Source organism: Eptesicus fuscus, chromosome 19 (assembly GCF_027574615.1).
Source record: "Eptesicus fuscus isolate TK198812 chromosome 19, DD_ASM_mEF_20220401, whole genome shotgun sequence".
Lineage (NCBI taxonomy): Eukaryota > Metazoa > Chordata > Mammalia > Chiroptera > Vespertilionidae > Eptesicus > Eptesicus fuscus.
This window is the reverse complement of record NC_072491.1, coordinates 10,142,246-10,159,719: the sequence shown is the minus strand read 5'-3', so window position 1 is coordinate 10,159,719 and position 17,474 is coordinate 10,142,246. Positions and strand designations below refer to the sequence as shown.

Below are 17,474 nucleotides of genomic sequence, written 5' to 3'. Positions count from 1 at the left end.
AATTGATTTTTAGAGAAAGAGGAGGGGAGAGGGAGACGGAAACATTGATTAACATGAATTGGCTGCCTCCTGCACACCCCCTACTGGGCATGTGCCCTGAGGAACCCAACCAGACATCCTCTTGGTTTATGGGCCAATGCTCAACCACTGAGCCACACCAGCCGGGCCGGAGGGCGCATTTCTGAGACCAGCAGCTCGTGGCCTCACCCGAGCGGCAGCCCTTCCTCACTGACCCTCAGCCAGGCGGCCGCCGGAGGCCCCGACACAGGCTGTGACCCGGCGAGCATGACTCACTGAGCCCCTTCACCCCGGAATTCTTCTGCGGAAAAAGAAAAACATGACACTGCCATGGTTCAAGATTTCCTTAAAGGGAGAAAGACATGGAAACCTTTGTGCTGTGTGAAACGAGGGAACAAAAGGCCGGCTTTCAGCGGGTTTCTCCACATCTGTCTACAGCACTCACAGCCACCCGCTCCCAGCCCCTTGGAAAACACCGATTGCTGAGAAGCAGGGGAACAGACCAGCAGAGGCAGAGAAGTGAGCACCTGGCAGACAGGTCTTCGACAGGCTTTAATGTGGATTGTTTTACTTGGAACAGGAGCCGCCAGAGGTGAGGGGCTGTGGGGCGAACGTTCTGGAGCATGGCGTGGAGAAGGGAACACTCACCAGCACCTCACACGGGAGCAAAAGACAAGGTCAGCAACACGCCACGGGAGGAAACAAAGGAAATGCAAAGGCACCTGGCTGTGGGCGGGGCGTGCGCGGCCCCCCAGCAGGTCCGCTGAGCGCACTGGGGGGGAGCGTGGACAGGGAGGGTCCGACCCGGACAAGACTGGTTCTGACCGGAAGCCCGGGCTCCTGCGTAGGCGGCTACCCTTTCCTCAGACTGGTTCACACCTGCTGGGAGGTTTCAGGCCGTAAAAGGGGATGAGGTTGGCTGCACAGTAACGCAAAAGCCCTCCTTTTCCTTTGTCTAGAAGAGGGGGGCCCTCCCCTCCCCCCCGTTTTCTGAAGGTGGTTAAGCATCCTGACTTAAAAATAAACAACAACAAAATAAAACACAGACAAGCGGCCTGAGTGTAAACCAATCGAATGGAAAGGCAGATTCCCAACGCCTGGGGCGCGCATCGGCTCTGCGCTCCCGCCCTGGCGAGGGGAGAGTCTCCCGTGCCCACGGGACTCGCAGCGCACGCGGCTCTTGGCGGCGGTGAGAACAGCGACCTTTTCCTTCGAACCCGCGTCCTGCTCGCTACCGGTGACCGCATGCCAAGTGCTGACCTTAGAGACCCCGCCTTGGCAAAGGGCCCCAGGCAGTGTCTGCCTGCTGTGGCCGTGCCTGTGGGAAAGACTGACACCCTCAGATAATGACACCCCCCCGAGTCCCCTCTCCTCTTCCCGTCTGCACTGTCTGTGACCTCCTCGCGGGGAGGTGCAATGATTCCGCTTCCCTCTCAGTTCTAGGCACTCTCCGGAACATCTCGGATGAACCAGGTCTTTCATTTCTTCCCAACTCCGTTGGTGACTTTTGACTTGGAATGTCGATTTCTTCTTCTGGAAGAATGGCTTTCGTTGTTGCCTGGATGCCTGTCTTCAGAACCTGGCCAAAGGAACCGGTACAGGTCACGGTCACCGTGGGCTCGCTCAGGTGTGTGGCTGCCAGCCGCCCTAGGCCTGTGGGTGAAGTGCAGGCTCTTCCACTGATCCTTGCGCGCCACCTAGTGGCTCGTTAATAAATGAAGGCAAGGCAGGGAAACCCCAGAGCTGGGCCAGCACAGCTGGTGCCTGGGAACGCAGAGCACACAGCCTGGGGGGAGTGGGGTGGCACCCCGAGAATTCCTACACTCGCATGATGTGCAGGGTGAAGGTGATGGAACCAGAAGTGAGCGTACAAATGAAACCAAAGCACAAGGAGGGCAATGAAAAGGGAAACCACATGGGTGTCAAGTCTACCCTCGCAGCCAGAGTGCACGATCCAGGTCCCATACCTGGACACGCTACACACCCACCTCTAAACCCCCAAATGGACAGGCTTCTTGACTTTACAAAATTAAACAGATCACATGCCCTCGATCATGTGACCTGGAGGCCACTTCACAGAGCTGCTCACGACACAGTGCTGGAGCCACGCAGCGAAGATGCCACATGCCCTCAAGAGGCGCCGCCTACAAGGACAGCACACCATCGCGTGTCGGGCTGTGTGGTGGGGGAGGTCAGAGAAAGACCTCTAACCAGCTGAGTGCTGAGCCGTCAATCAGCCAGCACCGCAGGGTGGAGGTCACTCCAGGGAGAGATGTGTAAGGCTTGGGAGGTCAGCACACTTTCTGGCCTGGGCAGGCTCTGCTCTTGGGCTATGTACAGCCAAGCCAGAAGGCTGACTGTCCCAGGGCTCAGCCCCCGCCCCAGGGGATCTCACCTGAGAGAGCCACTAAACAAGGCTGAGGGTGCTGGCCTCATGGTAAGGGGCATTTGGCTTAGTCCACGAGGCTTTTACCACTCTGAAGATTTTTTCTTTTTTTACTGTTCTTTCTCTTTTTTATTGACATTTATCTCCAGCACTGCTTACTTCTCTTAGCCTTTGCAATGAAGAAGTGCAACTGATCTGTAAGGACGGGCTGTGAATTGGGGAGCCCTGGGGAACCCCTCTGCTGCTTCTATCAGCATTCCAAAACAGGTTGCCGATCAACTCCTTGATTTGGCAAAACCATCTCAATGTGGGGGTGGGAGGGGGACACAGTGCAGCGGAGTGTATGCCAGTGTCGTCCCGAGGGAGAGCTCGGAGAGGCTTAAGAGAACTCGGGAGGGCAGCCAGGACACTGCGCCTTCCTCTCCCCGGCCCACTGCTCCTCTGGGCGGTTCATCTCGGAGCTGAAACTCGGCCCGGCTTAGTTCTCGCCTTCAGTCAGGCCTCCCGGTGGGCTCAGAGGAACTGCTGTCCAGTGGAGCGTCTCTGTCATTATTTCACGTCCCTAATTCTTTAAAATAACCAGTGGCCCCAAATCTTCCCCGAGCGCTCCTTGGAGAGGCCAGCGGGAGATCCCTGACTTCACCGCTGAAATCCCTCTCCCTCGGCCGGCCTCTGGGATGACTGGGGCCCCATCTACCCCTTCGGAAAGGCGTTCCTCCGGCACCCGGTCCGTCCTGAGCCTCTCACGCAGGATAAAGCCGGAGGGAGAACACTCCCGGCGGGAAGCGGGAGGTGTGGCCGGGGCCGTCTGCCTGCCTCAGAAGAGGCAGAACGAGCGGCGCCCCCTCCTAAGCAGGTTCCCTGGGCAGGTCCTGCGAGCCCGTGGCATGTTCCTTAGGAGGAACGGAGGCCCCGATGAGGAAGCTTGAGGCCCTTCAGGGCACAGGTTTATCAACACGCAGAAGCGAATACTGGCCCTCAGTCTCCTGACTGGGCCTCGGGAAGGGCAGGACCCAGGGAAGTTTCAAACAGTGAGCAAAAGAGCTACCTTTGGTGCCTTTCCCGTGAGGCCAGGAAATGTCGGGGCTGTAGCTGCCGTCTTCACACTCGGAGTAGGTCTGGGGAGAGAGGCGGGCGGCTTAGTGAGGAACCCGGAGCCCCCCTGGGAGGGCGTGGGGGCAAGTGACAGGCTCTGCCCTGCCCCAGCGGCTCGGGTCACCACCACCCCAGGCCAGGACCTCCTCAAGCTTCTATTTCCCAGCTAGGAAGCCAAGGTCATCTCCCAGGTGATGCAGAATACGATTCTAGAAAGTACCTTTTGTTCCTTAGACTCAAGGTATAAATAATGGGCGAAGATGTTACTTTAAAAAAAATTACAGGTGACAAGACTGCTCTAGCGCTTTAAGCCCACACACATCCATCCTCTCGTTAATCCTCGCATCTACTCGAGGGGGGCAGGCAGGCGTTTTGCAAGGAGAATCCCAGGCTGGGGCCGGGGAAGAGGCCGGGACAAAGTGGAAGGGCTGGGAATAAGAGGCAGCCTTCCCAGAAGTGGCCCAGGCTCTCCCACATGCTTTAAACAAGTCCCAAACCTCTCACAGGAGGAGGGTAAGTATGCTGACATACGGACAGGAGCTACAAGCAGACAGCACCGGCAGGGAGTGACGCTGGGCTGGCTCAGTTTCCACAGGCTGAGGCCGCAGCATGTTCTCCCCGGAACCTGCTCTGGCTGCGCTCGGCCGCCCCGACCCCGTTAACGCGGCCTCTGCCCCCCCCCCCCCCCCCCGTACCTTTCCTCGGTGACCACAGTGCTCCGCGTACCACACCATGCCGTACAGACACAGGAAGGTGGTGAACGCCTGCAAGGCAAACAGCACATTAGACCAACGTCGCTGCACAAATCCCACGCCCAGAATTCTGGTGTCAACGGGAATCCCACCAGGCGGCTAGGCGCGCTCCGGCCACCGCATGGGATGGGGCCGAGGTGAGCCGGAGAGGAGCTGGGAGCATCGCGGAGGCTTTTGCCAAGCGGTTATGGAGCAGCTCCGACTGCTGGCTCTACTAGCAGAACGCAAACCGTGTTTGGACGCGGGATAAGCGGGAGGCGCTTCTGCTCAAGAGGACACAGGGTCTGCCACAGGCCACCCTGTCCCTGCCCCCCACCCTGCACCGGGGAGAGTTGTAGGGATCCGTTTGTCGCCGTCCCAGGGGAAGAGGGCTTCTGCACAAAGGGCAGTGTCGCTGTCTGGGTCCCAGTCTGGAGGGCGTTCGGGACAAACAGCCCCGTGCTGGGGGCGGAACACGCAGGTCGCTGCTGCCCGGCTTGCACAGCCTTTCTGGTGCCGATCAGCCTCGGGGGCCCACGTTGACCCGGTTCTGGCGGCTTTTGATTTTGCTGCTTGAGTCGACAGGCAAGTCAAGAGGAAGTAAAAATGCCCCGTACACTTCTCAGTGAGGTGAGAAGGGAGTGGTCCACAGGGCCCAGAGGCAGGGAAACTGACACCCTGCTTCCCCAGCATCCCCAGCACCCCGCACCACACCCTACACTGTACCCTAACTGAAGGGAAGAGCAGCTTCTACAGGAACTCAGAGCCTAAAAATGGTCACAAAACAGAAAGTCGGGAAGCTCCTGGCCGCCTAGCCTGAGTGGTGGCGGAGAGAGGAGAGAGAGAGAGAGGAGAGAGGGGGCGTGTGCCTGTAGAGTGAGGACAGGTGAGCCCGGGCAGACCCTTCAGCACCTGCAGGCTCCCCCCCCCCCACCCACACACACACACGGCAGGTGGATCAGCCTGCACCTAACGACTGCCCACTCCCACCACCACTTCAGACAGAATGCCTTGCTTCAGGCACCGTTCTCACCAGCGGCCTCCTGCCTAACCCCGCCTTCCCGCTGAGGACCTGGCACCTCGGCCCAACGTGGGAACAAGTGTGGCTTCATGGGGGAGCCTTCTCTTCTTGGGGAATGTTTTTCGTTGTTTCTAAGAATCGTAACTTTAGATCTACAAGGGTCACCACACAGGTCATTAATTTCAAGTCCCTCCTTTCACAGAAGAGGAATGAACATGGCCCTGAGGAGGACACAGCTGGTGTGTGCGGAACTGGAGCCAGGACACAGGCCTGTGGATACCCCCATCCAAGGTGCAGGAGGGCTGTCGGGATAAACAGGGCTTCATGCCCATACATCTTCGCATCTCTGCCCACTCAGCCCTCCACTCATCCAGCCCCAGAACGAAAGCACCATAGGAACAGCCAATATGCACAGCATCCAGCATCCGCCCTGCCCGGGAGGGGGGGAGGAGCCACAGTGCGGGAGGCAGGCTGGGAAATCTCTGCAGGGCGGCTGGTAGTTTAGCTTGGGCCAGCTCCTTTAAGTTACCAATCTTTACTAAGTGTCTGTGAATAAAGAGCCCGGGGCTCCGACTGGCCTCTCCCCCAGACCAGGGAAGTGGGAAGAGCAGCCCGATGGAGAGAACATGAAACACACAGGACACCAGTCCATTTACATTAAATCCACATGCAAGCTGGCATCCACCTATAGATTTGAGACGTAAAGAAAAAAGGCTCATATTCCCCCACCAAAAACTAGGCAATGAATGAATGTATTACAATTATAAAAGAAAAACTTCTTCTCATCTTTACCATATTCTAGCACAAGCTCAGATTTCTAACATACACCACCCCTGAATGGACCACCTTCAAGGTTTGGGAAGAGTGGGAGAGACCAGAGGATTTGGGGCATATTGGCCTGTGTATGTGCTAGGTTCTTTCCAAGGAGCAAAACAGGCTGACCTACGCTTCACAGGGGGGCCTTTGGGAGGATGGGTCCCTTCTCCCCAGACCAGTCGGCGGCTATGCAGTGGGGGTGGGGAGGCGGCCCAGAGAAAGGTCACTCCACTAGGCCAATGGGAAGTGAGGGCTGCGCTGTCATTTCGAATTTTGTCCACCAGAGGGCAGGTGCGAGAGGCTCGTCTGCTTCAGTCCCCAGCCCAGCCCCACCCCTGGGAGGGCAGCTCAGCAGACAGCTCTGCAGGGGGCAGGCTGAGCAGACAGGAGGGGAGCTTATCAGCACAGTCACCACACAGAGCCCACTGTGGCTGCCAAAGCACCGCTTCCCCTGGGTACAAAAGGCCCGTTTCACACTTGTCCCAGGAGACAAAAGCCTGTAATTTGGGGTTTGCAATCACACCTGTGGAAATCTAGGCAAGTACCCACTTAAAATGTCAAGGCCTAAATTTAAAACAGCAACTGTACAGATTTTGTTTAAAGAAAGGAAATAAAATAAGAAAGAGAAGAAAAATATGTGGGATGAGAGCCAAGGCTGTGGCGGCAATGAGGGTGTCAAACCGGGCTGGCCTCCAGGTCAGGACAACGCGGGCCCCAGCTCACCGCACTGAGACACCCGCTGCAGGGCGCTCTGAGCAGGCAGGCGGTCTCCTCTCCCGCTGGTCTAGTCGCTAACCTACAGCCCCGGTATGTTCTTACCCAGCGAGGGGAGTAGGAGGGGCTTCCTTCCTCGGAGTCATGTGGGGGCCTGGTGTACATAACTTAACATTCCTGTATTGAGTCATGTTCACCTCACTCCTGAGTTTGAGATCAATCTTGATCTTTAAAAAAGGCCATGAGCCCAGCTGGTGGGTTCAGTGGTTTAGCGTTGACCTATGAACCAGGAGGTCACAGTTCAATTCCCATCAGGGCCCAGGCAGCCCGGGTTTGTGGGCTTGGTCCCCAGTTGGGGACGTGCAGGAGGCAGCTGATCAATGATGCTCCTCTGATCTGCAGATCCTCCTCCCACTCTCTCTTCATCATCCTGGGGGCAGGACAATATTGTATGATTGGGCCTCTCAGGCCCCCAACAACAGGGAAAGATTCTGAGCAGGGAAAGGGATTGGGATTGGAATTCTGGAAGATCGCTCGGCGGCGGCAGTGTAGAGGATGGATCTGAAGGGCAGGATGGAGAGAACATGGGTGTGTAGACGACTACACCGGCAGCGGGAAGAGGAGGGTGGAGCTGGGCCACATGGTTGAATGACTAGCACCTGGTGACCTGCTGACTAGAGAGACAGAGGAGAGGAGCGGGGCACCTGAGGGAGGGGAGAGCTGTTCACGGGGACCCCTCACAGTCCTGCTCACTCATATCTCCTGGGAGCCCTGGCCAACTCCCCACCTCGTATGTGCTCTCTCCAGTGCTCCTTCAGCTCTGTGTACAAGTCCTTCGTGATACTTAGCACACGTTAACATCACTCCTTTGTACATATAATTCCCGTCCCGATGAGGAGACCCTTGGAGGGGCACCCTCTGCCACTTACCCTCTGCGTGACTGGGGCAAGTGATGACCCTCCCTGAGCCTTTACTCATTCATCAGTAAAAGAGGGCTAATAGAGTGCCTCCCCTCGACGTGTAAAGAACTGGGCCATTCATGAGAAGGGCTTAGAACAGTGTCTGCACAGGGTAAGCACTAATGTCTCATCCCATCATCCATCTGTGGGCGTCCCGCACCAGGTGCAGCGTTGACGAGCACTCAGGAAAAGTGTGAAGGAATAAGGAACACGCAGGGACCCGGCTAAGTGGGGGAGAGATCGATGGGAGGACCAGAAGTGCTTCATGTCCTTAATAAGGTCACAATCACAGACACCAATGCAAACCCCAAATCACCAACGTAAGGAGGCCTATGTGAAGTGTCAAATAAGTAAAACAGAGAGCAGGTCTCTACAACTTAAGGAGAGACTGATGGGGTCCCTGAAGGTGGGGTGACCAGAGCGGGCTTCCTGGGCATGGTCGGAGGCCACTGATGCCCTGGGGGCTGAGGGGGGGGCTGGACACCTGCCCACGTCCCAGGAGTCCCCCTGCCTCCACTTCTCTGTGTCCCCTCTGGCACCAGGTGAGGGCAGTCAGTCACACTACAGTTCACACACCTGAGGTCACAGCACTTGTTCCAATCTCCACGCACATCTGCACGCTCTCCTCCCAATCCCTGCATCGAGGCTCAGTGAGACAGAGTGCGAACTCTGGAGTTTCAGTACAAAGGAAACCATTGTTTCCTTTGGTTGTTCAAGCTAAAACAGGGCAGAACCGGCTCCAGGTACCCTGGCACAGTTAGAATTTCTCTCAAGTAACCCTAAAAATAGAAACCGTGAAAGGCAACAAAAAACACTTAAAAATACAAAGTTTAGTCTTGAAAAAAAAAAAAAAAAAAAAAAAAAAAAAAAAGACCTGAATCTGATTAAGCCTCCAGATTCAGCTACCAATTTACAGAAAATATAGAGGACAAAGAAATCTGTTCAATTACATACAGGATGAAACCAGGAAAATCCAGCCCGTGGGAAAACCTACAGGACAAAAGAACTGGTTTCTTCAACAAGTAAACTGCAAAGGTGAGAGAGCTAGAGCTAGAAGGGAATTATAAATTAAAAGAGACTTAAGAGGCATGCCAACAACTGTAAAAGGTGGGTACTGATTCAAATACATTTTCCTAATACAAAATTTAAGAACATTTAGTAATCCGAACTTTGATTAGATATTTGATAATGTTAAGGAATTATTGTTAATGCTTTTTCAAATGTGATAATGATATGGTGGTTGCATTAAACAAAAAAAGGCAATTTTTTCTTCTTTTAGAGATACATTCCGAAATATTACAGGTGGATCTGCTTCAAAATAATTTGGGGTGGACATAATGAGTAGGAAATAGAAGGAAACAAAACTGGCTGTGAGTTGGTAATTGTTGGAACTGAATAAATAATGGGTACATGAGGGGTCATCTACTCTATCTAGTTCCAAACGTATTAGAAATTTTCAATGATTATAAAGGAGTGCAAATTAATCTCCTAGACCAAGTGAATAAAGAATCCTAAGCTTAAATGTAAAGACTCTTCTCCAAAATAATAAAACACCTAAGTTGAGGACAGTCGCAATGTGTAAGCGAGGTAAGCTCTCACTTCCCATTAGAGGTGAGGGAAGAGTCCGAGGACGATGGAGCTGCAGGCCCAGCGCGCTGCCTGTCAGAGAGGGAGCTCACCCGGGTACCCAGGCGTGGCCTAGAGAGCCGGCCAGTGGGGCAGAATCTGCACGGTCAGATTACCTTCAAACCATCTCCCATGGCCTCTGAACTACATGCGGTACATAAATGGTTGCACAGGATGTGTATGCTATGGGCACTGTAGTTGCCCTTGTCGCTTGTGGCAGGCCTGGGATGCTCAGCGTGTGTAGATGAATACCCGCTGTAAGTAAAATGAATGCATGTATGAGGCGCCTGCAGAGGGCTTCTGACCAGGACCCGCGAAGGGGACCCATTCTGCATGCCATGTGGTTCTGTGTGTTTATTCTCGAACTTGAGACCGGTGACCATCCCTAGGTTATTACAAATAGAATATGTCTGTGAATTTCTAAGAAACCTTGGTGCACAAGAGAAGCGTGTGGTTTTTTTCCCCCCAAAGAAACACCACGGGGAGTTTAGCTAACCCTTTGGGTAAGAAAAGTAATGACTTACCACGCAAAGAAGCCAAAGCACAACATAGAGTATCTGTGTCTTAGAGAAGAGATCTTGTCCAAATTTTATGCAAACAATAGCTTCCAGGAAAGCAATGACCCTGGTTAAACAAAGAACAAGAGGTTAAATACTAATTCACATTGTCAGAGCATATACCTTCCCAGAAAAATGCATTATTCCATTAAAAAGTGCACAGGAATTGGTCATAAGATTTCCGCCCCAAACTGTGGTAGCAGGTCCCCCACAAAATGACACCGTTCTACCCCACTGCACTTCCTTCCAACATAAAATACAGCTGATGCCTGAACAATATGGGTTTGAACTGTGTGTGTCCACATATATGTGACTTTTTTCAATAAATACTGTAAATGTATTTTCCTTATGGTTTTCTTAGTAACACTTCCTTTTCTGTAGCTTACGTTAGTGTAAGAATGCATCTACAATACATATAACACTTCCTTTTCTGCAGCTTACTTTAGTGTAAGAATGCATATACAATACATATAACATACAGATATGTGTTAACTGTTTATGTCATCGGAAAGCCTTCTGTTCAACAGCAGGCGACTATTAGTTAAGTTTCGGAGGAGTTAAGAGTGATATGCAAATTATCAACTTCAGGGGTTGATGTCCTGATCCCCATGTTGGTCAATTGTGTGTGTATGTGTGTGTGTGTATTATATATACTACACAATTATCTATACACATACAAACATATATTTTATAAAAGGTTTATTTTACTATTACTCCACTTTTCTTTTTGTAAAGACTTTATTTGTTAGAGTAGTTTTGGGTTCACAGGAAAATTGAGGAGAAGGTAGAGATTTCTCTTACACTGCCTGCCCCCCCCCCCAGACGCACAGCCCCCACCCCACTGTCAACATCCTGCCCCAAAGTGGCACACGGGTTACAACCGATGAACCCACACTGACACGTCAGTATTATCTCAAGTCCACAGCTGACATTAGGGCTCACTCCTGATATTGTTCCTTCTAGGGGTCTGGACAAATGTGCAACGACATATCCACCACTACAGAATCATGCAGCGTTGTTTCCCGGACGTAAGCATCCTTTGCCCTCTGCCTATTCATCCTCCTGCCCCTCCCCAGACACAATACAATATGTTTTACTTCTTCCTTCGCTCTAAGATTAAAATTTCAGCTCATCCATTTCCATAGCATCCAGCTCGGGGGCTGGTAGCCCAGGGTGGACAGCCACCACCTGTTGGAACCTCAAGGACAGGGAACCCCCTACCTTTGCAACAGGCCCACTCTGCCGCTCAGCCTCTGGATGCTGGGAAGCCTTCCCTTGTCTCAGGCTGGTACCTGCCTACTTCTACCCGTGGGTCCTAACTCTGCCCTCCACGGCGCACAGGCTGACTCTGAGCCGGCAAGTGAGTCTTCCAGTAACTTGAAGGCAGCATTCACAGTCCCTCCAGCCTTCTAAGAATTTCTAGATTCAACATCCCCTACGTTTGCTGACAATATAAACTTTTTTATCCTCTCTTGATCTGTAAGCAATTTTGCTAAATACAAAAATGTTTAAAAAAACACTTCGTTTTATTCTTTTAATTAAAACATCAAAGAAAAAAGCCACTCTTATGTTCTAATCTCCACTTACAAATATAAAAATCAAACATGTATTAAGGTTCAGAGCTCAAGGTAAGAATGGAGGAGGTGAGGGTGACACAGCTGCCTGCGATCCCAAAGACTGCTCAACACATACTGGTTTCAGACACGTCCGGGTTAGTGCTCCCCTCGAGGGCGGATCTGCAGTCGGGGTCTGGGCAGCTGCATGACACCCGCAAAGGGAAAGGGCCCGGAGGCCCTGGGTCCGCCTACCACCGGCAGACGGAGGCCACTGCGATCAGCAAATGTGCGGGCGGCTCTAAACAGCCGGGAGCCTGCAACCAGAGCCACCTCGGCGAAACGGGAAGTCTCCTGAATGCAGCTTTAGAGTTTGGGCCTGTCTTTCCCCCTCACCCTCACCAAACAAGGTTTGGGAGTGGCTGGCCTGAGTCTGTGGAGATTACCCCAACCCCAACAAAGCACTGTTTTAGCTGAGGTACCAGGAGGCTTTGAGGGTAGGTCCGAGAGTCCCGTGGTCCTGAGGTTTAGAGCGTGAGCTGACACTAGAGGGCAGCGAAGCTCTGGGTACGTCCAGGCTGCAGTGAGGGGCAGGGTGCCCGTGAGTGAACACACAAAGAATAGTTAACCTTTAGCGGGGACTTGGACACAAGGGAAAGGGTTAAGCCCAGAAAGAAGTGTGCCGTCTGCCCTTAGGTCAGACAGAAGCTCCTGAGTTTATTGTGAGGGATTGCTGGATATTTACTCCCGAGTCACCTTTAAAAGCACCGTGACCAGCAGACCAGATCTGTGTTTCTCACACGTCTGTGATCTGAGACCCAGGGCAGAAACACACCTTTTACTGTGACCCAGTACACACACACACACACACACACACACACACACACACTGAAACAAACGTTTCACAAAGTGCTCCATCCCCTTACGCTAACATTTTTCTTCCTATTTCGCTTTAAGATGCAGGTCAGGACCTCACGGCTGACCTCATCATGGCCTGAACTTCTCAGTCACCAACTTCAGGAAGTGCTTTGCTCCTGCGCTAAGGACTCTTGGCTAAGCCACCGGCCATGCATGTGGCCTTCTCAGTGGGGTGACCGCTGAGCAAAGACTGGGTGAGAAGGGGGGCAGTGGGGCAGCCTAGAGTGAGGGGAAGGGGCAGCGTTGAGTCTTAGAGCAACATGGATCTGCAGGGCCTCCCTAGGACTTAACTATGACCCACCTGGTGGCTGAACTGAGCGCTGCTGAGGGGCAGGAGTGGGAGAGGGCGGGCAGAGCTGTGGAGATGAGAGAGGCGCTACCCCAACAATCACGTGGCCTCTCCAACCACCAGCGCTGCCCCAGGGGGACCCCAATAAAGAACATCCTTTTGGAAGGTTAACGTTACTTCTGTACAAGAATCAGTGGCTGCTGAAGCCGGTTTGGCTCAGTGGATGGAGCATCGGTCTGCGGACTGGAAGGTCCCAGGTTCGATTCCGGTCAAGGGCATGTACATTGGTTGCAGGCACATCCCCCAGTGGGGGGTGTGCAGGAGGCAGCTGGTCGATGTCTCTCTCTCTCATCGATGTTTCTAGCTCTCTATCCCTCTTCCTTCCTCTCTGTGAAAAATCAATAAAATACATTAAAAAAAAAAAAGACTCAGTGGCTGCTGCTTTGGGGCCTGGGCCGGATGGGAGCCTGTACTGGCCTGTCAGCTGGGACAGTGCGCCCTCTGGCCCCCTGTATGGGGGGAGGAGTGGGAGGCCTCCTGAACTCAGTGCAAAATGAAATCTCTCTGACCTTTCCCAAACTGACCTACTGTGGGTTGAGGTTTGATGACATTCCGTCAGGGCTCCCTTTGGTGCCATCGCTCTCTCGAATTAACAAGGGAAGCACACAAACTCTGGGCGGAGGCTGGCCAGCGCTCACACTCAGCTCCGTCTGTGGAGCCTGCCCTTCAGAGACGGGATGGGGACGAAGCCGGTCGGCAGAGCCGGGTAAAGAGCTCCTCGGTGCACGGAACAGGAAAGCAAGCAGGCGACGGCAGAGACTGGAAGCTCGGGGCTCAGAGTGTAAGCTCGGGGCGGGGGCGGGGGCGGGGGGGACCCTGAGGCTGCCACCGCCTCCTGCACCGCACAGCACTGCCCACAGCGGCCCAGGAGGCTCTGGCGGGGCTCCAGGCAGGGGTGAGCCTCTCGGCCAGCCAGGTGACCCTCCCCTCCCCCCCCTCCCCCCGCACAGTGGAAGTGAGGCACGGATAAGGTGACCCAGCTCTTACACCATCGCACAAAGCCAGGAAGCGTCCACAGTGAGTCCGTTCTGATTAGGGTGAGCACCAGTGCCTTTTTGGAGGAAGTGGTAGCCGGGTGGGTGGGGCCTCACCAGAAAGAACCCTTCCACTGCCCTCCTGGAACTCTGACCTCCCAAGAACCCGGGTGGGGCGGGGTGAGAAGAGGGCCAAGTGCGGATACCCAGCACCGTTCCGCACTTGTTCTGATGTACATTAGGGGTTGGGGCAGGATGTCATTGAAGAAAGGGATTCAGCTGCTAAAAAAAATGACTGAAAAATAACCCACTACTGCCAGGAGCGTGGGGCTGTCGTGGAGGGGCCTCCGAGTGAGGGGGCAGGGAGGCAGGATGAAGGGGCACCATCCAGGAGGAGGGATGAGGGGGGTGCTGGGAGGGGGAAGCTGCCCCAGCAGCGTGAGCACCGAGGGCCTGAAACAGAGTGGCCTGGAGGGAGGCGAGGTGAGGGTGGGAGGAGGCTGTGAAACTCGGTCACCAGGATCTGTGGAAAGGAGTAATTTTTTCCTACTATAGGTTTTCATCAAATATATGCTTTCACACTCAATTCAGAAGTTAGCATTTTGAATCTAAGTGACCTAAGGGACTGAATGTCACATACAGATTTGCTGGATGTCTCTAGAACTTCAAATGCTAAATGGCACCTGAATTGTTCATGGTGTTTAAGAACCACTGACCTGGCATATTGAAGATGGTCTCACATTTCACATGGGGGGAGGGGTACTATAAATTAGATAACCTGTGGTTTCTTTCATCACTTAAATAATAGTAAATTCAGATGCAGCAGTTGTATCCTTAACAAGACATTAAATTGTGACCATGTGGCTAAGTGTTAGTTCTCTTGGGGATAATGAACTTATACCTTGGCATATATCAAGCAGCTGTTTTGCAGGGTCTTTTTTAAAATATATATATTTCTTTTATTGATTTCAGAGAGGAAGGAAAAGGGAGCGAGAGAGATATAAACATCAATGATGAGAGAGAATCATTGGTTGACTGCCTCTTGCATGCCCCCCACTGGGGATCAAGCCTGCAACCTGGGTATGTGCTCTTGATTGGAATCGAACCTGGGACCCCCCAGTCTGCAGGCCAACGCTCTATCCGCTGAGCCAAACCAGCTAGGGCTTTGCAGGGTCTTTTTGATGTGAAGTAACATAAAGTATAGGTAAGGCCATCACAAAATGATGTCCCAAACTTGTCATCAAATTCAGATGACATTGTAAAAATCCATTTTATATCTAATTTATTTAATCAAATAAGGTATCTGAGTTCTAGGTGGGAGATTCCTTTGATTTCCTAATATTTCTTTAAAAGCAGTTTCTATACCCTCTTTCTATAATTTGCCAATTAACTATTCTAATCTTAAATCAGAAAAGGTAATGTTAATAAAAGAAACCATATGCTATCGCCAATAAATCAACAAACAACAAGTGCTGGCGAGGATGTGGAGAAAAGGGAACCCTCATGCACTGTTGCTGGATTGCAAATTGGTGCATCCACCGTGGAAAGGCGTATGGAGGTTCCTCAAAAAATTAAAAATAGGACTGCCACATGACCCAGTAATTCTATCTCTGGGTATATATCCAAAGAAACCCAAAACACTAATTCGAAAAAATATGTGCACCTCTATGTTCATTGCAGCATTATTTACAATAGCCAAGGTATGGAAGCAACCCAAGTATCTATCAACAGACAAGTAGATAAAGATGATGTGATACATATACACAATGAAATACCACTTGGCCATAAAAAAGAATGAAATCTTAACATTTGTGACAATATGGATGAACCTAGAAGGTATTAATTTTGCTAAGTGAAATAAGTCAGACAGAGAAAGACAAATACCATACAATTTCACTTATACGTGGAAGCTAAAGAACAAAATAAATAAACAAAACAGACTCACAGGCACAGAGAACAAACTGATGGTTCCCAGAGGGGAAGGGTGGGGACTGGGTGAAAAAGGTGAAGGGATTGAGAAGCACAGATTGACAGTTACAAAACAGTCAGAGGATATCAAGTACAGCTTTGGAATACCTAAATATATAAAAGCCTAAACAACTATTACGACTGGACGACCCGCCGGTAGCTATGATGTGCACTGACCACCAGGGGGCAGATGCTCAACGCAGCAGGCCCAGTGGTCAGTGCACTCCCACAGCCAACCTCCCACAGCCAGCCAACCTCCCGCTGTCCCTCTCCCGGCCGGCCCCTATCGGGACTGGGCGAGACAGCCCGATCGGCCCCGATCGCTGGCCAGGCCGAGGGACTCCACCTGTGCACGAATTTGTGCACCAGTCCTCTAGTCCTACCTAATAAAAGGGAAGTATGCAAATAACTATCACTCCGCTACACCCACGATTAGGCTGGCAGCAGGCTGGGGGCAGGACTTGGGGTGGCCAATTGGGCTGACAGGATGAGTAGGGGGCGGGGACTCGTGAGCACTGCGAGAGGACCAATGGAGCTGGCGGAAGGCGCCGGTGGCGGAACTCGGGGTGGCCGATTGCGTGGCTGCCAGTACCAGTTTTCCTCTGGCCACCTGCCGATCAGAGCGCCTCCCGATCGGAGTTCCTCTCAGGGTGACCGATCGCGCTGGCAGGAGGCGCTCCAATCAGCGGGTGGCCAGAGGAAAACTGGTGCTGGCAGCCAGGTGAAGGAAGGTCTATTGCACGAAACTTCGTGCAACGGGCTTCTAGTAGTTAATAATACTGTGATAACTATGGTGCTAGGTGGGTACTAGACTTATCAAGGGGGATCACTTCGTAAAGTATATAAATGTCTAACCACTATGCTATACAGTTGAAACTAATAAAATAATATTGAATGTCAACTATAATTGAAAAATAAATGTAAAAAAATAAAACCAAACAAGCAAAAATATCTACTAAACATTTGGAAAAGTCAAATTTGAAGCTTTTAATCTACCTTAATTTAAAGGGATTATAAAGTAATTATCTAATTCACTGTATTTTATACTTTATCTTCTGAGAATAAAAAGAACTAAGGTTAAAAAAAACCCTCCACAAATGAAAGCCATCTAAAAACATCAGCAAGCCTTCCTAGGAAAACTGCATTGAAAGGCATTCAACACAGGGTGAAGAAATAGCAAAAGCGATTTAGAGGCGTACGTGTTTTTAAACCTCCACAGTGGCAGGTACTTACCCAAACACCCAGCACTGAGTCCCCACGCGCTTGCACTGCGTGTCGGTGAGGTAAGCGTAGTACTGTCTGAAAGGACAAAGGGGGAATTCACTGAGCTTCTGTAAGCCCGGCCAGTCAACATGGAATTAAGTTACTGTGACAGATGAACATCCAGATGTCCTGCCCTCTTCCATACACTCCAGCTGCCTGGTCTAGTTCTACTCGAGGAACTAGGACGCTGGTGACTGTTGAAATGTTCCTGTGAGAGGTTAGGAGTTCGGGCTGGGTTGCAGGGAGGGGAGCCTGGTTTAAAGATGGTCTTGGTCCAGGGACAGGCTCCCAGAGCCTTGAGCCAAAGCAGCCCCAGTGCCTCAGTCCCCCTCTATGGAGGCGATTCTGAGAGTCACCTGTGCTGCCATTAACTGTCTCCTCTGGCTCACTCCAGGCCAAGGTGGCTGCAGGTAACCAGGCAATAAACACAGATATTTTCTGGCTCTCAGAAACCAGAATGGCACCTCGCAGTCACTAAATGCCAATGATTTTGAATGTTATTGACAAGATTAAAACAGAAAAGTGG

At 52.0% G+C, this 17,474-nt stretch overlaps 1 protein-coding gene across 12 annotated transcripts in view; it reads right to left on the bottom strand.

Moving 5' to 3' along the window:
- Positions 1 to 538: 538 nt before the first annotated feature.
- The window catches only part of PTDSS1 (phosphatidylserine synthase 1), a 48,879-nt gene continuing 31,943 nt past the window's right edge, over positions 539 to 17,474 (bottom strand). For all 12 annotated transcript variants that reach the window (XM_054708763.1, XM_054708765.1, XM_054708764.1 and 9 more), the window contains 5 exons: positions 16,919 to 16,984; positions 9,891 to 9,990; positions 4,195 to 4,263; positions 3,453 to 3,522; positions 539 to 1,597 (listed from right to left, as the gene is read on the bottom strand). In XM_054708763.1, coding sequence (XP_054564738.1) covers positions 1,497 to 1,597; positions 3,453 to 3,522; positions 4,195 to 4,263; positions 9,891 to 9,990; positions 16,919 to 16,984 — 406 coding nt within the window. In that variant the 3' untranslated portion in view covers positions 539 to 1,496. The remainder of the gene's footprint in view (positions 1,598 to 3,452; positions 3,523 to 4,194; positions 4,264 to 9,890; positions 9,991 to 16,918; positions 16,985 to 17,474) is intronic.